General features: G+C 42.3%; 1 protein-coding gene across 2 annotated transcripts in view; it reads right to left on the bottom strand.

Annotated features, from left to right (window-relative positions):
• The window catches only part of LCK (LCK proto-oncogene, Src family tyrosine kinase), a 79,230-nt gene extending 56,884 nt beyond the window's left edge, over positions 1–22,346 (bottom strand). Inside the window, exons 1-3 of one of the 2 annotated variants that reach the window (XM_044286502.1) lie at positions 21,925–22,346; positions 12,687–12,787; positions 8,267–8,342 (exon numbers count right to left, since the gene is read on the bottom strand). In XM_044286502.1, coding sequence (XP_044142437.1) covers positions 8,267–8,342; positions 12,687–12,779 — 169 coding nt within the window. In that variant the 5' untranslated portion in view covers positions 12,780–12,787; positions 21,925–22,346. The remainder of the gene's footprint in view (positions 1–8,266; positions 8,343–12,686; positions 12,788–21,924) is intronic. The other variant, XM_044286501.1, reaches the window with a different exon arrangement.
• Positions 22,347–22,833: the final 487 nt, after the last annotated feature.

A 22,833-nucleotide genomic window follows, 5' to 3' on the forward strand; every position in this document is an offset into this window, starting at 1 on the left:
TCCAGGAGTAAAACAAGGGTTAACTGCCAAACAACCTTCATACGACCAACATACATATAGGTCTCTCTGCAATTCCCCTGAAGACGCCGTGGAACGGCGAAACATGTAGGGAAGCAGGAGGTAGATTTTAGTTCTAGATCTGGGGGAGACAAAGGGGAAAGAAATAGAGACGCTACTAATTCAATACACAGCTGAGACAAAGCCTAGCTAGACAAAGAAGTAGAGACAGGAGGGACACCTGAGAAGTATCAGGCACCTCCAGAGCAAGCTGTGTAATGACGGAAATGTATGTACATGAACGTACTTGAAAGTGTGAAACACAGAACCCCTACTCCAGATCCTGAGGAATTTTAATGGTGTGTTCTCCTGATACAACAGGACAAATTTTAAATGTGATATAATAAAAGTATAAGTTTTAATAATCAGTCAGTGAGGAATAAGGGCCACAGATGGTCCTAGAGACCCTTGAAAATTTTCAACTGCCAAACAACACTCAAAATGGGTTGCCCTGATTCTGTAGTTTACAGAAACACCCCATATGTGGTCGTAAACTACTATTTGGCCGAACGGGAGCACATAGAAGGAGGGGAACACCATATGGGTTTTGGAAGGCAGATTTTGCTGGACTGGTTTTGTTTATACCATGTCCCATTTGAAGCCCCCTGTTGCACCCCTAGAATAGAAATTTCAAAAAAGTGACTCCATCTAAGAAAGTACACCCCTCAAGGTATTCAAAACTGGGTTTACAAACTTTGTTAACCCTTTAGGTGTTCCACAAGAGTTAATGGCAGATGGAGAAACAATTTTGAAATTTCTATTTTTTGGAAAATTTTCCAATATAATCAATTTTTTCCAGGAGTAAAACAAGGGTTAACTGCCAAACAACACTCAAAATGGGTTGCCCTGATTCTGTAGTTTGCAAAAACACCCCATATGTGGTCGTAAACTACTGTTTGGCCGAACGGTAGCACATAGAAGGAGGGGAACACCATATGGGTTTTGGAAGGCAGATTTTGCAGGACTGGTTTTGTTTATACCATGTCCCATTTGAAGCCCCCTGTTGCACCCCTAGAATAGAAATTTCAAAAAAGTGACTCCATCTAAGAAAGTACACCCCTCAAGGTATTCAAAACTGGGTTTACAAACTTTGTTAACCCTTTAGGTGTTCCACAAGAGTTAATGGCAGATGGAGAAACAATTTAGAAATTTCTATTTTTTGGAAAATTTTCCAATATAATCAGTTTTTTCCAGGAGTAAAACAAGGGTTAACTGCCAAACAAAACTCAAAATGGGTTGCCCTGATTCTGTAGTTTGCAAAAACACCCCAAATGTGGTCGTAAACTACTGTTTGGCTAAACGGCAGGACATAGAAGAAGGGGAACGCCATACGGTTTTTGGAAGGCAGATTTTGCTGGACTGGTTTATTTACACCATGTACCCTTTCAAGCCCCCTGATGCACCCCTAGAGTAGAAACTCCATAAAAGTGACCCCATCTAGGAAACTACGGGATAAGGTGGTTGTTGTTTTGGGACAATTTTTGGGGTAAATTAGATTTTTGGTTGCTCTATATTACTCTTTTTTGAGGCAATGTAACAAAAAAATTTAATTCTAAAATTGTTTCTACATTCGCTATTTAGTTTTGTGGAACACCTAAAGGGTTAACATAGTTTGTAAAGTAATTTTTGAATACCTTGAGGGGTGTAGTTTCTTAGATGGGGTCACTTTTTTGGAGTTTCTAGTCTAGGCTACATCAGGGGGGGCTTCTAATGGGACATGGTGTAAAAAAAAAAAACTGTCCATCAAAATCTGCCTTCCAGAAACCGTATGGAGTTCCCTTCGTTCTATGCCCTGCCGTGCGGCTATATAGCCATTTACGACCACATATGGGGTGTTTCTGCAAACTACAGAATTGGGGCAATAAATGTTTAGTTTTGTTTGGCTGTTAACCCTTGCTTTATTACCGGCAAAATGGATTTAAATTTAAATTTTGCCCAAAAATAGGTGTTTTGGCACCGTTTTTATTTTATATTTTTAACACCGTTCATCCGAGGCGTTTGCTAAAAAGTTATTTTTATAGCGACGACTTTTACGCACGCGACGATGCCCAATATGTATGGCTCTCAGACTTTGGAGACACTAAGCAGGCATCCTAAAACTGCGGCCCTCCAGATGTTGTAAAACTACAATTCCCACCATGCCCTGATGATGGCTGTAGGTTGTCTGGGCATGCTGGGAGTTATAGTTTTACAACATCTGGAGGGCCGCAGTTTGAGGATGCCTGCACTAAAACTAATATTTTTTGGGGAAAGAAAAATTGTTTTCGTGTCTCCAAAGTCTGAGAGCCATAGTGTTTTATGTTCTCTAGTGAACTGTTGGGGATTATAAAAATTTAGTACTCCATGGAAGTGTGATACTCCCTGAAGCAATCGATAATGCAGAGGCCCGGATGATCGGGGCACGTGTCACATTGAGTTGTGGTGTCCTTCCGTATCCCCCTCTTGTGACACACTCTGCACTTTTTTTGGGTTCGTCCCTTCTTTCCAGTATGGGGGACCACACCTGGAAAGTGTTGGCCAGGGACGATCCGGGCGCCTCCAGTTCCCGAGGTACTCCGGCCTGCTCTTTCCCGGTCCGAAAAGATCAGGTCTTTGAGGACTGCCTCATAGAATTGGAGGAATGTCCCTGTGCTGCCAGCGCTTCGGGATAGTACAAAAGAGTTGTACATGGCAACCTGCACCATGTAGACCGCAACTTTTTTGTACCATGCCCGGGTTTTGCGCATGGCGTTATATGGCGTGAGGACTTGATCAGAGAGATCAACTCCTCCCATATACCGATTGTAGTCGACGATACAATCGGGCTTGAGGACCGTTGCCGCGGTACCTCGCACAGGGACTGGGGTGGTGCTGTTACCGTGGATTGTGGACAGCATAAGGACATCCCTCTTGTCCTTATACCTGACCAGCAACAGGTTTCCACTGGTAAGTGCACGGGTCTCACCCCTGGGGATAGGTACCTGGAGGGGGTAGGCAGGGAGGCCGCGTTGATTTTTCCACACGGTCCCACAAGCGAACGTGGATCTGGCGGCAAGGGACCTGAACAAGGGAATGCTGGTATAAAAGTTGTCCACGTACAAGTGGTAACCCTTATCCAGCAGTGGGTACATAAGGTCCCACACGAGTTTCCCGGTAACACCCAGAGTGGGGGGACATTCTGGTGGTTGAATCCGGGAATCTCGCCCCTCGTACACACGAAATTTGTAAGTGTACCCTGAGGTACTCTCACAAATTTTGTATAGCTTCACGCCATACCTCGCCCGCTTTGTGGGAATGTATTGGCGGAAACTGAGTCTCCCCTTGAACGCAACGAGAGACTCATCAACCGCGACCTCCCTTCCAGGTACGTAGGCCTGCTGAAATGTGGCCCCAAAGTGATCGATGACCGGCCGTATCTTGTACAGCCGGTCATAGGCAGGATCACCTCGGGGTGGACATGCTGCATTATCGGAATAATGCAGACATTTCCGGATGGCCTCAAACCGGTGACGTATCATGACCATACTGTACAGTGGGGTCTGGTACAGGACGTCCCCACTCCAGTATTGCCTGACACTGGGTTTTTGGACTAGACCCATATGCAGCACGAGGCCCCAAAATGTCCTCATTTCGGCTGCACTGACCGGCGTCCAGCCACCGGGTCTAGCCAAAACTGAGCCTGGGTTTTGAGCGACGAACTGTTGGGCGTACAGATTCGTCTGCTCCACCATCAAATTCACCAGTGGGTTACTGAAAAAAAAACTAAAAAAGTCTATTTCAGTAAACCCCACTGTGGGAATCTGGATTCCAGGATTGCCAGCGAAATCCGGAATCTCAGGCTCAAAGTCCACTGGGGGACACCAGCTAAGTTCATCGGCAGGGGGCTCCGGTGAACTTATTTGGTGGGCCGGGAAACCAGTACGAACCCCAGGGCGGCTCGTACTAGGGTGGGCCACAGGATCCCTAGCATGTGTGGCCCCTGGCTCCGCCTGGCGGCGTCTCCGCTGCCTTGGTGGCTCATCGTCATCCGATGATGATGAGGAGGATGCGGATGACAAAAGGAACGTGGGGTCATCCTCATCCTCACTGGGGCTCTCAGAGTCGGAGGCAATCTGGGCATATGCCTCCTCGGCCGAGAACACCCGGCGGGCCATGGGTGTGTGTGTGTGCGTGTGTATGTGCGTGCGTGTAAACCTTTATTCTATGTGCGTGTGTGTGGGGGCACGGGTGTTCACGTACTAAAAAGTCCAGGCAAAAAAAAGTGTTAGGAAAAAAAAAAAAATTCAAACTTGCTGATCTGCGGTTCAACGCTGATCAGCGGTCGGTGGGGTGGTGGGGCGGGCGATGCGCTAACAGTGGACGGACGCTAAAAAGTGCCGGCCAGTCAGCGCACGCAGAAAAAAAAAAAAAGTGGTGGTGGGGGAAGGGTCTGGTGGTGGGGGGAGGGGGTTGGTGGGGGGGGGGGGCTGGTGGTGGGGGGGGATGCGGGGGGGGCAAGTGGCAGGGGGGGTCTGGGGTCTGAAAGTTGAAAAAAAAAAGTTTAGAATAAATGTGCTTTTTTTTTTTTTCTAACTTTTCCCTTCTATCCCTGCCTAAAGGTGCCTCTCCCTCACTGACCCTAACCTACCTGGGTGGCGATGGGTGCAGGAGGGTGATGGATGCCGATTTAGGGGGACACAGGAGCTGGTGCTGGACGATGCTGCACGGTCAGGGTGCTGGACAGGAAGAGGAGGGGAGAGAGGAGCGCAGGAAGTTTGAATCTCGCGCCTCTCTCCCCTGCACCAATCAGCACCCTGGACAGCGGCGTTCAGCACCAGGGCCAGCTCCGCCTCTGCAAATCCTCGGACTGCGATTGGTGGTGTAAAATTACGCCACCGATCGCAGTCTTTTTCCGGTTCATCGGGTCACAGGACACCCGAATGGACCGGAAACGCAGAAAACCGCAGGTCTGAATTGACCTGCGGTTTTCTGCGATCGCCGATACGGGGGGGTCCAATGACCCCCCCCTGCGTTGTTACGGGATGCCGGCTGAATGATTTCAGCCGAAATCCCGTTTCGATTAACCCCCGCGGCGCCGGAATTCAGATTTTAAGTCAGGACGTACCGGTACGTCCTCGGTCCTTAAGGACTCGGGAAATAGGGCGTACCGGTACGTCCTCGGTCCTTAAGGGGTTAAAGGGGTTGTCCCACAAAAAATATTCTACAGTTTTTAAACCAGCACCTGGATCTGAATACTTTTGTGATTGCATGTAATTAAAAATTTAGCATAGCCACTGAGCTTTCCAATAAAATGTATCTGTATAGCGCCACATGCTGTTTGTTTATTTCTTATTTCTTTGTCCTGCTCACTGAGAAGGCTGCACATGCTCAGTTTCATCTTCAACTGCCTCCTGAGCTGTGATAGGTAAAACATGGACACGCCCCCTGAGCTGCAGCAGTAAAGACCCTCCCCTTGAGATGTCAGCTTGATATAAATCTAGCAGAGCAATGAATGGGGAGATCTCTGGATCCATGTGAGGTACAGGGCTGGTTCTAACTTTGTTAGAAAGGTATTGTCATGTATTATATGATGTCTGATTTTAATTTTTTACATTAGTCATGGGATAGACCCCTTAAGAGGTAGGTATGCAGAGTCCTGAGTGCAGGTGTTGGCTCTTCTGTGCTGGGCTATACACTGGTGTAGCTGCTGTTTTATTTCCCTGATGTACTTGGCACTCCTCACGGAACTGGACACATACACAATATTGCTCTTCTTATATTTCTGTGTTGGGTTTTTTGAGTGAACCAGTTGCTGCTTCAGTGCATTCCAGGTTTAATGCAGACAGGGATGCAACATTTATTAAAATGTTTTTCACACATACCAGCTATAAATGGAAGAACCAAGTTCTCCCGACTGTCCTGCATCGCACCTTTGAATCTTAGACACAGAAGAAGTTACTTATTTCAAATAGGAGAAAATGAGCTTGAATAGAGGAGGAGGGTGCAATATCTATTGTCTGCCATCTACAATCCTGTTCCAACACCTCTCGCGAGGCAGTTTAAAAGGTCTTTCCAACATTTTAATACTGATGACCTATCCTCAGGAGACTACTTGCACAAGTCATTCTAATTGAGATTGAGTCAGATACCTAGTGAAATGTCTACAAGTCCAGTTGCTCTGACTTATTACCACTGAACTGATATACCATGACCTGGATGAATGAGAACCTTTGCAGACATCCATTACGTTGCTAAACCAGAGATTGGTGAAGACAGAGCAAGGTTCAGCATATAATTACTTCTGTTAAAACCACCGCCCTGTATGCATAGCAGTATACTCAACATGTTGGTCAGGTCAAAATATTTTAACCCCTTCTCATCAGATATTTTTTCTTTTTTCTTTTTTTCCTACCCACTTTAAAAGAGTTATAACTTTTTGATTTTCCTATAAAGATTTTCATGTAAAGGCTTGTTTTTTTTTGTGACAACTTTGCAATTACGCTATTTAACGGGAACCTGTCATCTCCATAATGCCCACCCAACCACCAACAGTACCTTTTACCTAATGCTGTCTTTTGGGATATCAGATGCATCACGCCTTAAGAAACAAAACAGAGCTGTCTGTCTAAGAGTCTTATGGTCCCTTTACACAGGAAGACGATCTAGCAGATTGTTAGTAAGGAAGCGTTCCTTCCCGACAATCTTCTGATCACTAGTGGAGGAGAACGGTACATTTACACGCAGCAATATCCTCAAGGGTATAAGGAGGAGTGAACGCTAATGCCATCGTTCTCCCCATACTGTCTCGTTGTTTTCCGGCAGCAGATCGTCTTTACACAGCATAATCTTCTGCTGGGAAACTATGCTCTTTTGTGCAGCACAAAAGATACAATTACCCGATGCACTGTGGTTAGTGATGATCTGTTCAATTGTCAGCCCGTTTAAAGTGCCCATAAGGGTAAAGGAGGTTGGAAGGGGTGCAGCAAGCTTGACTTGAATCGTGAAGGCTGTTGCCCTTGTGACTTCAACCTGCTCATTTACATACACTGAGCAGGGGTAATAAATTGCAAATTTGGCCATCAAATAACAAAAGACAACATTGGAGACAAGATGACTTTTACTGCGGGCAGTTTGGGGGGCATAATGGAGGTGGCAGGTCCCCTTTAATGTTCTATACAGTATAATATAGTGAGAACGGTAAAAAATATATATATTTGTGGGGTAGAAATAAAAAAAGTTAACACAATTCCCAAACTTTTTTTGTGTTGTTTTTACAGCACTCACTGTGCGGTTAACTTTATGTTGAAGGTCAGTGCAATTATGGATTTTTTTTTTTTTCAAAAATAAATTCCTTTGTGCTGCCATATTCTGACATGCTGTTTTGTTTTTTCCATCAATGTAGTGAGTTGTATGAAGGCTTTTTTATTTGTGGGGTGAGCAAAACATCATGATGATCCAATTTTGTAGAAAAGTACAGGAAAGTACAAGATTACAGATATACAATTTACTCAATTAAAGAACAAAGTGTTGGTGTTGGATGTATTTGTTTTTTCAGCAAATTCAATAGTCAGTTACCATTAGCATTTTGTTTAGAGTTTAGAAACTATTCAGTGTATAGAAATGTACAGTAACAGGGGGCATTTGACCAAACTCTATTGAATTTCATGCCATAATGTAAGTTATGTAACAAAATATTAACAATCATTAGCTTGGTGCGCCAACTAAAGTGGAGGCTGATCCCCTTCTTTGCTACTGTATACAAAGGCAGTATATATTGTAGAGCTGGCAATGCTGAGCTATATAGAACTGAGATATATAGATATGATTCCTAAAAAATAAGAAGTCAAATTGCCTAAATTATGCTTCACCATTGTTGGGTAAGCCCCATTTTGGTTCTCTATGCTTTTCCAAGAACCTCTCCTCTTCTGACATATCTGCTTTGGAAACTACATGCTTTCCCCATTTAATAACGGCAACACTAATAGAATAGTATGCAGGGACACACTCCCAACTGGTAACTCCCATCTGGACTTTCACTGCAAACTGCTAGTATTTTATTGATAACTTGAGGCAGGAATAATAAAGGAATGGCCCATCATAGAGTCATAAGAATAGATACTCCAGAATTGTTATTATAAGAGGGATGCACGTAGTTGCTAAAACAGACATGTCAGGAGAGGTTACAGGTCCTCTTTAAAGTCTGTTTGTACAGCAGAGTTAAGTTTACACTTTTAGTTGATACTTTACTTACCATGCACTGGAGAAGTTGGGGGAAGTTGAGAAATATATGAAACCAGTGGGTCTTGTACATCATATTGCATAATCATCTGAGAGGGCAACAAAAGGAAGAAATCACAATTTACCTCTAAATAGATCACTTTTGTTTTTGTTTTGTGCCTCTTTTGTAACTTCTGACATTTTTATCAAAATAAGCATTTGCTTGTGTAAGGTGCTGGCCAAAAATCAATTAGCCCTTTTAGCAGGGGTGGTCTGTCCATAGACCCTATCTGGGAGATTTCCAGTGGGAAGCAGGCCTATCTAATAACAAAGGCCCGCCAGCACCTGCTGAGTAGGTTCAGCCTCATTTATTACTTAATATTTCGTATTAGTCATTTATTAATACCATAATAGATCTGCACCAGCCAGGTACATTAGGACCTGACAGGACAAGGATTTGCAGTTCTGTTGCTTTGGCCCTGTCTACCAATGCCTTGCTTGGTTGTGCATTGGCCTCCACCTACTGAAAAGGCTTTTCATACCTTTGCATTTTTGCATTGGCCCTAACCATCAGCAATGTGAGCAAGTCTAGTGGCTTGCTGACACCCCCATTGTGTTGGCCCCACCGTCTGCCAATTGGACCCACAATATGAGGCATATGCTGTGAAGATACAAGATGTGCAGCACCTGAAACTATGGATACTGGAAGCCTGTGCTAGCATTTCTCCTGCGGTGTTACTATCAGTGTGTGAAGAGTGGGAGAAGAGGGTTGCATTGACAATCCAACACAATGGGCAGCACATTGAAAACATTTTATAAGTGGTCAGAAACTTGTAAATAACTCATGAAAGAATAAAGTGAAATTCCCAATAAGTTTGATGTGTCACATGACCCTCTCTCTATTAAAAAAACTAAAGTTGGATTTAAAATAGCCGACTTCAAAATGGCCACCATAGTCACCACCCATCTTGAAGAGTTTCCCCCTTCACATATACTAATGTGCCACAAACAGGAAGCTAATATCACCAACCATTCCCATTTTATTAAGGTGTATCCATATAAATGGCCCACCCTGTAGTTTGTAATATAGCAGTGTAGTTTTAATGAGGATTTTGATGAATGAATGAGGATCAGACATTCAAATTATTTTGACTTAAATTTTATAATATGCAATTGTACACATACCCATGTTAATTTATCAATCAGGAGGACCCTGGATGCCTTACTTGAAATTAAAAGTATCACAGGTTATGAGTACAAGATTTCTGGAAAATAGATGTTGATCCAGGGATTTATGATTTTCCTAATGTACAGCAATTGGCTTCTGCCGCATGCATTTTTTTAAAACTTTAATCTGGATCAACATAGTAGAAGTATAGGTTGCAACAGCATACAATGCAAATGAGTTCCTTGTTTCAGTCATCTTACATGCAAGCCCCTCCACACGGCTCTTCACCAAACGTTCCAGGTGAGGATAATAAAAAGTACACAACAATTCATCCAAGGAACCATTAAGAATCTCGCCTTCTTCCAATGCAGTCAATCACCGCACATCATTGCAAAAGAGAACCACACTATCCTGTAGTCTTCCCTTAAACTCCCAGTTGAAAAAAAAAGGAATTAGACATCGAATAGTGCAGCCTTGCTTAGTTGCAGCTTTATCACACAAGGTTTATTGTGCTTACAAGATAAAAATGTTAGAAGTGCACATCAATAAAATGTTCAAAACATCTGCATCATAGGAACTTGAGTTTCCCTCTAGCTTTGCCAAGGGCTTAAATCTCACATAAAAAAATCATATGCTTATAAATTCGCCCTTCCTTTTTCCAAAAATCCGGGATTGGGTGATACTTTGTGCATTACACATACTGTATAGTTTATTTAATTGAAAAGAAAGGAAAATTATTTTATATTTCCACCAAAGGTAATTATTTAAAATATATCACATAGATCATTAATAAAACATTTTCTATCCGTAAGCTTTATATTAATTTAAAAATACGACTTTTTAGCCATTTAAATGTCACATAAAAAATAATAATAATAACGACCAAGTACAGCCAATTACAGATAGGATTTCCCTTATTCATCTACATCACACTGTCACATGATAATGCTGACCAAAGAACTTGGGATATCCTTACACTATAAACTCATTGTTTATTTAAAAAGACTATTCTTTTATCTTTTGAATATCACGTGATCTACTACAGCCAATTACGACAGGGATTTCCCCTATCCATCAGCATCACACTTGATCCGAAGTCACTTTGGTCAAAACTTTGCTTGAATACTGTACGGAGATTCGTCTCTGTACAGTTTTCTAATGTATGGGCTCCGGCGAGTTGAAATGAAATATCACCAAAGTCTCAATTTTTTAAATTGCAACCCATTTTAAAAGTCAGTTTGGTACAGGCTGGTACCTCGATACCGAAGCTGACTTCGGAACCAAGTTTTAAAATGGTTTATAACAAATAACAAATAACAAATTTCCCTTGCCGGAGTCCATACATTTTGATGCTATATCAAGACAGATCAAATTTTGGACTGAATCGACTTCTGAGCCTGGACCCTCAGGCAGCACTTTAAAACTGGCATTATTCTGTACTGGGAGACACTACATGGGCTCAGAAATAATTCCAGAAATCATTGTCTGTGAACATAGGTCACAGTGCAATCCATAAATGCAAGTTAAATCTGTATCATGCAAAGAAGAAGCCATATGTCAAGACTATCCAGAAACGCCACCATCTTCTCTAGGCCAAAACTCAGTTAAAATGGAATGAGGCAAAATGGAAAACTGTTTTGCAGTCAGATAAATAAAAATTTGAATTATTTTTGAAAACCATGCATGCCATGTTCTGCGGTCTCAAGAGGAGAGGGGCCATCCACTTTATTACTAGTGTACAGTTCAAAAGCCTGCATCTCTGATAATATAAGGTTGCATTAGTGCCTATGGCTCAGATAGTTTACACATATGGAAAGGCACTGTCAATGCTGAACAGTATATAGAGGTTTTAGAACATAATATGCTCCCATCCAGATGTCTGTTTTAGGGAAGAACTTACACATTTCAGCAAGACAATGCTAAATCATATGCTTCATCCATCACAACAGCATGACTTTGCAGAAGAACACTCTAGATGCTGAATTGGCCTGCCTACAGTAGAGACCTTTCACTAATAGAAAACATCATGAAATGAAAAATCCAGCAAAGAAGACCCAGGACTGTTGAGCAGCTAGAATCAGACAAGAACAGGACAACATTCCGTTCCCACAAGTCCAGGAATTGTTCTCCTCACTTCCCAGACATTTACAGACTGTTGTTAAAAGAAGAGGGGATGCTACATAATGGTAGACATGGCCCTGTCCCAACTTTTTGGAGGTCAAGTTCTAAATTAGTTAATTTTTTTTCCATGAAATTGTAAAATGTATCACTTTCAACATCTGATGTGTTCTATGATCTATTGTGAGTAAAATATGGGTATATTAGATTTTGAAATCATCGCATTCTGATTTTATTAATTTTTATTTATATTTTACACAGCGTCCCAACTTTTTGGAATTGGGGTAGTATAAATTTTAGCACTTAAAGAAGGTATCTTAAGAAAACAAACCCTTTCCATATTTTCTTTTAAGTCATGTGAATATTATAGAAAGAGTTCTGGATGCCCCTCAGTAAGCCATTAAGTAAAAATGGCTTCTACGCAGACCCAGCCTGTCCGTATATTACATGGTCAGGTAGTCATTTGAAGTGTATTATACTAGATTTAGCCTGCTGTGGCCCTGCATAAAAAATATGGCCAGTGGTCCAAAGAGAAAATGTGGGTAACTAGGATCCTACTCTTTAAGGGGTTTTCCGATATATTTTAACCGATGACCTATCCTCTGAATATGTCATCAGTATCTGATCAGTAGGACTACAATACCCAGCTTTCTTGCAGCTTACCATTGACCAGTGATGTTTCGATCATCAGTCACGTGGCCTAAGCGTAGCTCAGTCCCATTAAAGTGAATGGGGCTGAGCTGTGATACCAAGCACAGCTGCTATGCAATGTGCGGTGCTCTGCTCGGTAAGCCACAGGAGGGCCGCTGCTTTCTCAAACAGCTGATCGGCGGGGTTCCCAGATGTCAGACCCCACAGATCAGTTAAATAGTATCGGAAAGCCCTTTAAATCTTTTGGTCACACTTGAAAAGTGTTTTGATTATAGGATACAAGTGTTCTGACAGTTGGAGCACATTTCCAATGGTTGGAATAGATGTTTTTAGTATCATGGACAGAATTATTATTAACAATTGTAAAATCATTTAGATGATTTTATGCTCTTTAAGGGTGGCTCACTAAGGGCCTTCCACTGAACTGAATATCTCAATAGGTTGGACTTGATGGACCTGTGTCTTTTTCCAACACAGTTATATTTCTATATCAAATCTAAGAATAATGCATACTGACCTGCTTTTTCTCTCGCGGAAGGTGGCAGTTTTCACACACATCAAAGTTTTCAATCCAGTCCTCATCATACTCAGAGCTGCACCCACACCCCATTGTACCTGCTCAAAAAGACATGTAAAGGAAATGTAAAGTATGAAGTGAATGTTTCTTTACTTTGGACCACCTTTAGTTTTACATTTTTTTGTCCCTAAGAATTTACATGTTAATTATGTCTAATGTTTGCAATGTTATAATATTTCCATCAGTAAAAATACTTTAGTTTATTGTGATAGTTTACCATTCATTATTTTATTACATGGAACCCCCCCTCTATGACATTGTCTTTTAATACCACTTTAGGCTAGTTGCAGACTAGTGTCAGAGATCCAGCATTCTGTTCCAGCAGGTACAAGCCTGCCAGACTTCCGCAAATTCCGGCATTACCAGGAGGTATGTAGGTCTCTGTCCAGTCCCATTCACTATAATGGGGACTGGCGGACATCCGGTCACATTCTGGCAAATATGCCAAGAATAGGTTGGAAGGAAACTGTGAGTCTGGCAAGGGTGTAGGGGCAGGGTGGGGTTGTGAAACAGTTGATAACATGAGAACTAGATATTTCTCTCTGATAAGACCTGTTACATAGTTTCTTCTGATCACTTGTACTATTGATTTTTGCAAAGTTGTGTGCCTGATGTGTAACCATAGGAAGGCAAATTCTTTGTATGATTTATTTATACATCAGTGACTTCTGTCAACATTCATTTTTCCCCTAAAAATGTCGGAAGGTTTCTTTCTTTTATGCTGCTCCATAAAATATATGGACAACATTAAGGCCATAAAACAGCTGTGTAAGAAGTAAAGTTGTACCGTATGTGTGCCTTACTCTTGACACTGACCCTGACTGCATATGTTATACAGTCCTCAGATGGAGTCAATTGGTCTGTCAGTACACTATGTTGCCTTTATAGAGGGCAGCTTAAGGCAGCTGACAGGTTTCCATTAAGTCCTCAAGAGCCACAAGCCCCACCCCCCATGTTAAATTCTTGACCTAACCCCTTCCCTCCAGCCAGAGGTGTAACTTGACCAGCATGCACTTTCTGTAATACTGGTGTCTTCTCATGTGGCACAAGGGTCTTTGGGCCCACCAGGCTCCTGGGCCCGGTAGCGACTGCTACCTCTGGGCCCCTAAGTCAAGGGGGCCCACGGGGCCCCTTCAAGCCAGGAGAGCCACAGTAAAGCCTTACCCCCCCCCCCTCATTGGTGGCAGCGGCAGTTCCGATCGGAGTCCCAGCAGTGTAATGCTGGGGCTCCGATCGGTTACCATGGCAGCCAGGACGCTACTGAAGTCCTGTCTGCCATGGCCATAAGCAATGCGCCGCACAGATCTGTGACGAGTTACAAGAAGAAGGAGCGCCAGGCAGCGACAGCGCATGTAAGTATGCTGCAGAGTAACTGGCCATGGCAGACAGGACTTCAGTAGCGTCCTGGCTGCCATGGTAACCGATCGGAGCCCCAGCATTACACTGCTCGGACTCCGATCGGAACTGCTGCTGCCACCAATGATGGGGGGGTCCGCACTGCCTACCAATGACTTTAATACAGGGGAGGGGGGGAGGGCACGCCAATGATTTTAATACCGGGGGAGGGCACACTGACTGCCCACCAATGATTTTAATACCGAGGGGGGGAGGGTGCACTGCCCACCAATGATTTTAATACCAAGGGGGGGAGGGTGCACTGCCCACCGATGATTTTAATACCAAGGGGGAGGAGGGTGCACTGCCCACCAATGATTTTAATACTGGGTAGGGCGCACTGGGGGCTGATGGAGAGGGTACTGGGGCTGATGGAGAGGCACTGGGGGCTGATGGAGAGGCACTGGGGGCTGATGGAGAGGCAATGGGGGCTGGTGAGAGGCACTGGGAGCTGATTTTTGCTATGGGGCCCAGTCATTTCTAGCTACCCCCCTGTGCGCACATTGTATGTTTATATCTCATGAAGAAGAAATAGGGTTGATATTGAGCATAATGATAAATACTGTATCTTAATATTTTCATACATTTGCTAGAATGCGGGGTACTCCTTTAATACCATTATTTTTATTGCCACCTCTTATTATATAGTTATTCATTATTTTATATATATTTTAATTATTCTATCTTCAGGATAATTAACCATTCTGTCATAAAATAAGCTACTACCTCTTTTTAGGGTTTATAATTGCTTCTCCATGGTTAGGTCTTCTGCTTCTGGTCTTTTGAGATTCAAGATATTAAGCATTTTTATTAGACAGGATACCACACATGGTCGGAGAATGACCACTAATCAACCGTATTGATTGGTTATCTGGGTAAATAAGTAATCTGCAATCTAAAATCATCTGAATGAAGCTGGATGGCCCAATATTGTCCAGCTGGCCCAACCAAATTTACAGCCATACACAGTATTTACTTGGCCTGTGAAGTGAAGCATATCATTTTAGGCCTCTTTCACACTTGCGTTGTCCAGATCCGGCGTGTACTCCACTTGCCGGAATTGCACGCCGGATCCGGAAAAACGCAAGTGTACTGAAAGCATTTGAAGATGCTTTCAGTGTTACTATGGCAGCCAGGACGCTATTAAAGTCCTGGTTGCCATAGTAGGAGCGGGGAGCGGTATACTTACAGTAGGCGCGGCTCCCGGGGCGCTCCAGAATGATGTCAGAGCGCCCCATGCGCATGGATGACGTGCCATGCGATCACGTCATCCATGCGCGTGGGGCGCCCTGACGTCACTCTGGAGCGCCCCGGGAGCCGCACGGACGGTAAGTATGCTGCTCCCCCGCTCCCCGCTACACTTTACCATGGCTGCCAGGACTTTAGTCCAGGCAGCCATGATAACCACTCTAAAAAAGCTAAACGTCGGATCCGGCAATGCGCCGAAACGACGTTTAGCTTAAGGCCGGATCCGGATCAATGCCTTTCAATGGGCATTCATTCCGGATCCGGCCTTGCTGCAAGTCTTCAGGATTTTTGGCCGGAGCAAAAAGCACAGCATGCTGCTGTATTTTCTCCGGCCAAAAAAGTTCCGTTCCGGAACTGAAGACATCCTGATGCATCCTGAACGGATTTCACTCCATTCAGAATGCATGGGGATAATCCTGATCAGGATTCTTCCGGCATAGAGCCCTGACGACGGAACTCTATGCCGGAAGACAAGAACGCAGGTGTGAAAGAGCCCTTACTTTGTATGTTCACCCTAAGGCCTCTTTCACACGGGCGTCAGTTTTTTTGCCCTGATAAGAGGCGGGTGCGTTGCAGGAAAATGCATGATTTTTCTGCGCAAGTGCAAAACATTGTAATGCGTTTTTCACTCGCGTGAGAAAAATCGCACATGTTTGGTACCCAAACCCGAACTTCTTCACAGAAGTTTGGGCTTGGGATTGATGTTCTGAAGATTGTATTATTTTCCCTTATAACATGGTTATAAGGGAAAATAATAGCATTCTGAATACAGAATGCATAGTACAATAGGGCTGGAGGGGTTAAAAGAAAATAAAAAAAAGTTAACTCACCTTATCCTCTTGATCACGTAGTTCCCGGTCTCTGCTTTACTAGCTGTGGGCTAAAGGACCTGTGGTGATGTCAGATCACATGCTCCAATCACATGGTCCATCACCGTGGTGATGGAGCATGTGATCTGATGTCACCACAGGTCCTTTAGCCCACAGCTCATTCAAGAAGTAAAGAGACCGGGAAGTACGCGATCAAGAGGATAAGGTGAGTTAACTTTTTTTTATATTTTTTTACCCCCTCCAGCCCTATTATACTATGCATTCTATATTCAGAATACTATTATTTTTCCTTATAACCATGTTATAAGGGAAAATAATACAGTGAATAGACTGTCACCTAGCAACCATGTGTGAAAATCGCACCGCATCCGCACTTGCTTGCGGATGCTATGCGATTTTCACGCACCCCATTCACTTCTATGGGGCCTGCGTCGCGTGAAAATCGCACAATATAGAGCATGCTGCGATTTTCACTCAACGCACAAGTGATGTATGAAAATCACCGCTCGTGTGCACAGCCCCATAGAAATGAATGGGTCAGGATTCAGTGCGGGTGCAATACGTTCACCGCACGCATCGCACCCGCACGGAAAACTCGCCCGTGTGAAAGGGGCCTAACCCTTTTGCTAACAGGGCTGTACATGTGCCGCGCTGGAGAGATAGGCGAACATGGCACCCGCTCGCACGTGCTGCCCGAAGCTAATTACCGCAACCGGCAATAATGGCGATTATGGTAATTAAAGCCTTTAGATGCCGTGATCAAGCTTGCGCTCACGGGCTTCTTACCAGCATCCTCTGTGGCCAGTGAGGATGGCGGTAATTAATTTCAATATACTAAGCCTTGCTGAAGAGGCTGAGGGTATCAAAGCTGCCATTCTTATTTTGGCCCGCAGGTGGCAGACCAGCATAAGAAATGAGCAATTGTCAGTAATAAATGGATTTTAAAAATACGAGCTTCAAAATCATTACAAAAAAAGTAAAAAAAAAAATGTAAAAGAATATATAAAAATTAAAAAATACATAAAAAATAAATACATAAATAGCAAAAAATATAAATATCATGGGTATCACCACAAATGAAAACACCCGTACTATTAAAATATATTATATATAAATATTTTTCCAATATGGCAAATCACGTAATGGAGAAAAGGGTCAAAATGGCAAATTTGCCATTTTTTCATTGCTTCTCTTACCCAAACAAATGTAATAAAATGTGATCAAAAAGTCACACACACTCCAAAATGATATCAGAAAAAAATTGCAGATCATCCCACAAAAAACAAGCCCCCACACAGCTTAGTAGATATAAGTTTAAAAAATGTATGGGAGTCAGAATTCTTTTTTGTTTCAAAGTTGAAATTTATTTTTGCACTATTTAGACATAAAAAAAACTATACTTATGGGGTATCATTTTAATCGTACTGACCCAGAGAAGAGAATGAAGGGCATGGGTCAGTGACATGCTAGGCATGGGTCAGTTTTGCCACAAACAGAACGCCATGGGAACAAAACCCGTAAAATGGTGAAGGAATTGCGTTGGAATTTTGTTTTACTGCTTCCCACTACATTGTATGCCATAATAAATGGTGGCATTAGAAATTACAACTTGTCCCAGAAAAAATAAGCCCTCATACAGCTATGTGAACAGAAATATAAAAGAGCTATGGCTCAAGGAAGATAGGAAAGAAAAATGAAATCGCAAAAACTAAAAAAAAAACTAAAAACTCAGGTATCCTAAGGGTTAAATTGGTTTCATGCACACGACTGTGGTTATTTACAAGAAATATAGGGACATTCTGAAGAATACAATTTGATGAAGCTTTTACAGATATATTTGTTGACAATATTAGTATATAACTTTTTAAAAGTCAGCCATAGACATTAGTGATGTTTTGATTTCAATGGGATCTAACAATGATGTTATAGCTATAGACAGTGACAGTCCCTTAATGTCTTCAATTGGAGCTAACCAGAATACAACAGGCTAACTCTTTTATTTAGCGAACAGGTAAGTAATGCTAGGTTCCCCTGACAGTCACCTACCTACCCCCCCCCCCCCCCCATACTGAAATACAAAATAGCTAAAAAATAAAATGCATACTTATTAAAGTTATAGCCAATCGACTGTCAGCTGGCCGCTATCTAGTGTCTGTGGTGAGTGTCAGGAATGATACCTTCTAATAAACACTTGTCAGCATGGAGGCAAGTTACTACAGTTTAGAATAATTTAAGTGCCATGTAACCTACAGAAAAATATTATGTTAGCCATAACACCAATATATATATATGCAGAAAAATGAAGGCAGCACTCCAGTCTTCAAGTGAAAAGGTGGATTTTTTATTACACCCAACAACAATGCAGCATTTCAGCTCTCTCAATGGAGCCTTTGTCAAGCTAGTGAACATAGTGCTCCCAACATATTTCAATAAAGCTAATTACATATGTGTTCAATAATTGATCATAAATAAATAAACATGATTACATTGTGAAAACCATGATCATAAATGTTATTTGAGTTCAATAAATACATATATAATCCAGTGTTGCGATACATTGATTGTGGTTATAATGAACAATTCCATCATATCCATGATTACGTGCAAAATTCATAATTGCATCCTAACAAAGCATGATTAGGCAATAAGTGCACCTGTGCTAGTAATGTGAAATAATTAAAACGAAGACAAACCCCCAATATGATTCCTTCCATGTGCCGGCATGTGTCCCGCTAACGTGAGAGTTCAGCATATCCTGCGCATGCGCACTGCATAAAGGTTATTTGCCCACACCTAGCATGTCGCATCTGTGTGGTAAGTTGAAACAGCGCATGACCAACGGAGCAGGCTATCGTAGTGATGTCTATTAGCCATGGCGATGAGTGTTACGTGGAGTTAAAAGGAAAATAAACTAAACCCATGTGCCATGAACCAGAGGATGTCTATAACAGGGCACTGCCCCAAGTGTCAACAAAGGTGCATGTGAAGGGGTTCACATGCACCTGAGTTGACACTTGGGGCAGTGCGCATGCGCGGGACATGCTGAACTCTCATGTTAGGGGAACGCATGCCGGCACTTGCGCACTGTTCAACATAGGACGCTGAGTTTTAATTTTGCACATAATCATGCAAATGATGGAATTGTTCATTATACCCACAATCACTGTATCGCAACACTGGATTCTATATGTATTTATTGAACTCAAATAACATTTATGATCATGTTTTTCACAATGTTATCATGTTTATTTATTTATGATCAATTATTGAACACTTACAGTACAGACCAAAAGTTTGGACACACCTTCTCATTCAAAGAGTTTTCTTTATTTTCATGACTATGAAAATTGTAGATTCACACTGAAGGCATCAAAACTATGAATTAACACATGTGGAATTATATACATAACAAAAAAGTGTGAAACAACTGAAAATATGTCATATTCTAGGTTCTTCAAAGTAGCCACCTTTTGCTTTGATTACTGCTTTGCACACTCTTGGCATTCTCTTGATGAGCTTCAAGAGGTAGTCACCTGAAATGATCTTCCAACAGTCTTGAAGGAGTTCCCAGAGATGCTTAGCACTTGTTGGCCCTTTTGCCTTCACTCTGCGGTCCAGCCCACCCCTAACCATCTCGATTGGGTTCAGGTCTGGTGACTGTGGAGGCAAGGTCATCTGGCGCAGCACCCCATCACTCTCCTTCATGGTCAAATAGCCCTTACACAGCCTGGAGGTGTGTTTGGGGTCATTGTCCTGTTGAAAAATAAATGATGGTCCAACTAAACGCAAACCGGATGGAATAGCATGCCGCTGCAAGATGCTGTGGTAGCCATGCTGGTTCAGTATGTCTTCAATTTTGAATAAATCCCCAACAGTGTCACCAGCAAAGCACCCCCACACCATTACACCTCCTCCTCCATGCTTCACGGTGGGAACCAGGCATGTAGAGTCCATCCGTTCACCTTTTCTGCGTCGCACAAAGACACGGTGGTTGGAACCAAAGATCTCAAATTTGGACTCATCAGACCAAAGCACAGATTTCCACTGGTCTAATGTCCATTCCTTGTGTTCTTTAGCCCAAACAAGTCTCTTCCGCTTGTTGCCTGTCCTTAGCAGTGGTTTCCTAGCAGATATTCTACCATGAAGGCCTGATTCACACAGTATCCTCTTAACAGTTGTTCTAGAGATGTGTCTGCTGCTAGAACTCTGTGTGGCATTGACCTGGTCTCTAATCTGAGCTGCTGTTAACCTGCGATTTCTGAGGCTGGTGACTCGGATGAACTTATCCTCCGCAGCAGAGGTGACTCTTGGCCTTCCTTTCCTGGGGCGATCCACATGTGAGGCAGTTTCTTTGTAGCACTTGATGTTTTTTGTGACTGCACTTGGGGACACTTTTAAAGTTTTCCCAATTTTTCGGACTGACTGACCTTCATTTCTTAAAGTAATGATGGCCACTCGTTTTTCTTTACTTAGCTGCTTTTTTCTTGCCATAATACAAATTCTAACTGTCTATTCAGTAGGACTATCAGCTGTGTATCCACCTGACTTCTCCACAATGCAACTGATGGTCCCAACCCCATTTAAAAGGCAAGAAATCCCACTTATTAAACCTGACAGGGCACACCTGTGAAGTGAAAACCATTTCAGGTGACTACCTCTTGAAGCTCATCAAGAGAATGCCAAGAGTGTGCAAAGCAGTAATCAAAGCAAAAGGTGGCTACTTTGAAGAACCTAGAATATGACATATTTTCAGTTGTTTCACACTTTTTTGTTATGTATATAATTCCACATGTGTTAATTCATAGTTTTGATGCCTTCGGTGTGAATCTACAATTTTCATAGTCATGAAAATAAAGAAAACTCTTTAAATGAGAAGGTGTGTCCAAACTTTTGGTCTGTACTGTATGTAATTAGCTTTATTGAAATATGTTGGAAGCACTATGTTCACTAGCTTGACAAAGGCTCCATTGAGAGAGCTGAAATGCTGCATTGTTGTTGGGTGTAATAAAAAATCCACCTTTTCACTTGAAGACCGGAGTGCTGCCTTCATTTTTCTGCTTTAATTCATCGTTCCATCTCCAGGAACCGTTGTGGGATTTGCACCTGGCATACCTAAAGAGTGCTGCTGTTATTTTTTCTTTATGTATATATATATATATATATATATATATATATTTGCAGATAATGGCATACAAATATATATATATAAAATTATCTGCAAATAGTAGGTCTGTATATCTTGCAACATCCTCCCTAGCTCAGCCATCTTGTGAAACAGATCAGCGGAAGCTGCCATTTCACATAGTGAATAGTTCACAATCAATGTATAGCATATGTAGTCTGAAAACATTCCTGCTAAGTTTTCTAATAAGCAGTGAACACAAAATGTGGTTTAAAAAGAAACATACTTTGCATTCATATGACACACCTAAGGTCATGGTCAGTGCTGATAAAGCAGGGCTTACTATCCCACAATCTCTACTGTGGTCATTGTGAAATTTAGGCCAAACACGGGACAGCCTAAACAACAATAAAAAAATGTATATATACAAATCTTCTCCCGACTGAATAAAATGTAAAAGAGAATATCAATAAGATTACAGAACAGTTGAGTGGGGCATAGTAATGTAGACACACAACACAGCTCATTGGAAATGGCTGATGGACACTGTGAACGCAGAACTAGTAAACTTGACAATTTTTACCTGTGAGAAGAACACTAAGTAGTTCCAGTTAGGATGTGATCACCATTGCACCAATTATATGTCTTCCATGTACGTACTCTTCTGCTTTTTTCCTTCTTTATCCTTTTCACAGATTGGCCTTCATCCACAGTTATTCCTGTCACTAGTATTAAATGTCCTCTGTCATTTTACCTTTTTTAAATTGCTTTTTGCTTGTTTGCTTTTTTCGTCTCTGCCGCACACCCTTCTCTCCTTCCCGTCCTCTTCTTTTACTTTGCATCTGTTGGTCGCGTTCTCATTGTTACCTGACTTCCTGCCCAAGCATAACTCTGAACACCCATGCTACAACCACAAACGCATGTTAGTCATTGTGTAGCTGAAATAATGTCTGTACTTCAAAACCAAGGCTAATGTTCTTACGCACCCTGTTTGGTCATTGTTTAAGGTGTTTTTTTGGCCACTAGTGTCCACACTGATTCACAAAAAGCAATGAAAAAAAACAATAACCACCTAGGTCCTAGGTTCTGAGTGAAAATAGATATATGTCTATCCAACAGAAGGCAAAACTACACCTACGAGGTAACTGCAACTGTTCTCCTTTTAGAGAAAAAAAGATTTCAGCTTTATGAATATGGAAAATTGGAAATTCTAATAAATCCTTCCACAATCCAAAGATCTATTCATATCTGCTTCACGGTTTCTGTAAGAGGTGGAAACCACAATGTAGTTCCATGTGACAGATACCAATGGTGCTCGACAGTCCTGAATGACTTGTAATGGGCTCTGTCGCGTACCGCTGAGGTGCCCAGATGTGAACACAGGTAATGATGAAAAAATCACATCAAAATCATCCATTTTCCAAACTAAGAGTTACGAATCTTGTAATCTACCCATTTCCTTCCTTGTTTTTGTTACACGCCTACTATCTAG

This window comes from Bufo gargarizans, chromosome 3, assembly GCF_014858855.1.
Source record: "Bufo gargarizans isolate SCDJY-AF-19 chromosome 3, ASM1485885v1, whole genome shotgun sequence".
NCBI lineage: Eukaryota > Metazoa > Chordata > Amphibia > Anura > Bufonidae > Bufo > Bufo gargarizans.